Source organism: Gavialis gangeticus, unplaced genomic scaffold (assembly GCF_001723915.1).
Source record: "Gavialis gangeticus isolate Ggan-Ray unplaced genomic scaffold, GavGan_comp1, whole genome shotgun sequence".
NCBI classification, from domain to species: domain Eukaryota; kingdom Metazoa; phylum Chordata; order Crocodylia; family Gavialidae; genus Gavialis; species Gavialis gangeticus.
Window position 1 is genome coordinate 24,193,958 of NW_017729002.1, and position 3,497 is coordinate 24,197,454.

At 47.2% G+C, this 3,497-nt stretch overlaps 1 protein-coding gene across 1 annotated transcript in view; it reads right to left on the reverse strand.

Annotated features, from left to right (window-relative positions):
• SEC14L5 (SEC14 like lipid binding 5) overlaps window positions 1-3,497 on the reverse strand; it is an 81,073-nt gene that overhangs the window by 48,348 nt on the left and 29,228 nt on the right. Inside the window, exons 4-5 of the mRNA XM_019507683.1 lie at window positions 1,717-1,845; window positions 517-733 (exon numbers count right to left, since the gene is read on the reverse strand). Coding sequence (XP_019363228.1) covers window positions 517-733; window positions 1,717-1,845 — 346 coding nt within the window. The remainder of the gene's footprint in view (window positions 1-516; window positions 734-1,716; window positions 1,846-3,497) is intronic.

Below are 3,497 nucleotides of genomic sequence, written 5' to 3' on the forward strand. Positions count from 1 at the left end.
CCCTGTAACCTGTCCAGGTCCGATTGCAGCCTATTCCTCCCTTCTAGCATGCCCACTTCTCCCCACATCTTAGTGTCATCTGGGAATCCCAGCAAAAGTACTGTATACAGATAAAAAATAATATTGTCTATAACATCTCTGGAGAAAAATGCAGATTTGGTAACACAAGCATTTCACAAGCTTGTCTTGTTCTCCATATTTTTTGTACTAGGCCAAGGGGCTGGGGGCGGAGACAGAATTCCTGAAAAAGTCAAAACATTTTGTTGTAATGTTTCAGATCAAAATTTTTGATTTTTTTAAGTAAAAATGACTTCTTTTTTCTAAATTTCCTTCAACACTTTAAAAGCACAAAATCAAAAAGAAACACTGTATTGAGTGAAGCCAAGTCTTTTGTCAGTCACAAAACAAAAATCTGACATTTCATATTGGAAAATGTTGATTATCTGAAACTGCTGTGAATCCGTTACTAACACTGCTCTACCCAGGCTTATACTCCTGCCTGGGGAAGCTACATACCATCAGGGCTGGCTGCCTCCACCGGCAGACAGGAGCTGCAGGTCTGCTCTTTGGTAGTTCCATGAGCACACGATTCCTCTGATGCAAGGTCAAGGTCACGTCCAACAGTCAGGGTCCTCTCCTCCTCCTTGCTCACAGGTGGAGGCATCCATCGGGGAATGAATGCGATTCCCTGAGAGATCAGTTCCTTTAAATAATGCTCAATCACTTCTTTGCCCTGGAAGTATTAACAGAGAGAAATAGTGGAGAAATGAGTTTTGATATCTGGAGAAATCAGTTTTCCAGCTATAAATGAGAGGGGAATACTTCCCTCGGTCCAAGGAAAAAGGGGCACATCTACATGTTTAATATCATTATGTAATGCAACTGGAAGACAACAGAAGGGAAAGGAATCAACAACTATCTGTCAGGACCTGTGAGGAAAACTTCCATTGGCATATGAAACACCTTCCATAGAAAGAGGAAAAATGTTGCTAAATGAGGTGGCTTCCTGAGCTAAAAATAGATTTGAGCATACAGTGTTGTTTTGAGGCCATGGGGTAGGACACCAGGCTTGCATAGACCAACCCAAGCCCTCACTCTCCTGCAACCCTAATGAACTAAAATGGCCCTGAAGCCACCAGCCTGCCATAATCAAACCAGAGCCAAGATTTTAATGAAGCAAGGCTGATGATCACTCAGAGCCTGTCCTTCCCGTGTGTGAGGACAGGGCTCTGAGAAGCCCAGCAGTCCCGTATCATCCACAACCCTCATCCAAAAATCATTCCGTGCCAACCTTTATGTGGAGACATTCCAAGGAGCAGATTGCTTTGCCTGCTGGATGCTGACTTAACCTTTGCTGTGTCATACCAAGTGATTTCCAAGATGCAAGGCAGAGTGAAATGAAGCACAGAAAGGGCACAACAACCTTTCCATTGTATCTATTTTACTAAGGAAGAGAAGATGCAGAGTGACTAGGTGACTTTCCCCATAGAATTATCTTGGACAAGTTTGCCCATGAACCTAGGAGGCCTCATGACTGCCCCACCCCTTACTCTAACTACCAGAAATGCTGTTTCTCTTAACACTTTACATCCACTGTCATGGCAACCTTGGAGCTCAACAGCCAGTTAACTTAAGGCCATTCCCCATCTCCAATGTTCCAATGTGCTTTAGGCATTTGGTCTGCATTTCACAGAGCTAGGGGACCCCATCTCTCACCCGCTTGATGTTGGCCGTATACTGCTTCATCGCTATTTTCTCCACAGTGCTTTCAAAGCCAAAGAATGACTTGATGTCCAGGGATGCAGACTGTTCGAAACATGTCCAGTCCTCATTCTCTGGGTGAACCTAAACCCAGTAACAGAGATGGGCACAGGGTGAAATTACATAAAATAATCCTATCAAGGTTGCAGGCCTTAGCCAGGTTTTAACTTAGCTGTTCACTCTCCAAGGCTAAAGACTTGAGGGCTTCCAGCAAAATGCAGATGTCTAAGCATTTACTGATCTTGTTACTACTGGCCACCAGGAAAAACAACCATCTTTCAAAGCAATATTCAATGTGATACCAGCATAGTAACTCCACTATTAGAAACCCTGGGAGTACATTTATAGTTAATACAGGTTTCTCCCTTCACTCCCTTCACCAGTGGTCACCTACCGGTTGATATCAGAGCCTCTTGGAGTCATTCTGAGGCTGTGGGGGGCTAAGCACGCATGTGCATGCATGCACATGCCCCACCCTAGCAGGTCAGTTTGTTTGGGAAGGAAAGATGCAGGGGCCAGATCGAGGCCCCCACAGTGAGGGACAGAGTACCACAGAGGCATGAGCAGGGGCAAGGTGAGTGGGGAAGGATTGAGCCTGGGTGGCTAGTCCAAGGGTGTGGGGGGTGCTCCTGCCACTGTGCACACCCTGGCAGAGGCCCCGGGCAGCACATGCTACCCCCATCTGTGCGTGGTGGAGGCAGAAGCCGTTGTGGACTGGGCTCTGTGCCCTGAGACCCGCTGCAGCCCTTCTGGGAGCAGCCCAACGCCATGTGCGTCCAGCAGGGTACAAGGCTCAGCCCAGCAGTGGGATGCATGTGGAATCGAGCTGCTCCCAGGCCAGTTGCAATGGGGCTCGGGGCACAAGGCCAGTCCGCAAAGGCAGCTGCCTCCACCGCGCAGACAGAGCTATGTCAAGGATAGAGACCCCCGGGGGGGAAAATACAAAGTAGCTGTTAAGAGAAAATCTTTATTTTTCCAAGGTGCCTTTGAGCACGCTGTGGACCCTGAAAGATGAGAATAAACCTAGCTCCATTCACTCCTGCCAGGATAGAGAAACTGACAAGAACAGGTACCAGGGTCATCTCAAGGATGCAATCCCGGGTTCCTGTTCTCGGCTCAGTATCCCAGCTGTTGGCCTTTGTCAGAGCAAATCAGCAACAGGAAGAAACATACTGTGGTCAGAGACACTGTTGCAACCTGAACTCTGAACAAATAGTGTAACTGCTGGGTTGAACTGAGAACAACTTAATACAGTCAGCACCAAAGACAGAGCACAGTGAGAGGAATAGGGGGTGGGAAATCAGATCTAGTTGTTTTAAAGATACCCACTCCCCAGCGGTTCCTAGTCTACTGAAATAAAAGCTTTGGAATTGTTTGTTTCCCAAAAGTAACAGCTGTTTACAGCTTCTGTGCTTTTTGAGTAGTTGTGCTCATGTAGAGGTATCCACAGGGCAGGCAAGTAACATGATCAGGACTTTTGTTAAGGGAACACAAGGTAGTACCTACTGTAGCTGTTCCAGAAATAAGACGCTATTTTGAATGACAATCAAGTCCTAATAGCACAGGCTCATTTCACAGCGGATCCCTCATCAATGGGAGCACTCTGTTAAACAGTTAAGTGTCACAAGAGCTTTATCTAAACACTAGAGAACTGCCCATCAAGAAGGGGTGGGGGAGGAGAAAAACTGAGCACCACCACCCACCACCCTGCACCACCGGGGGGGGGGGGGGGGGCC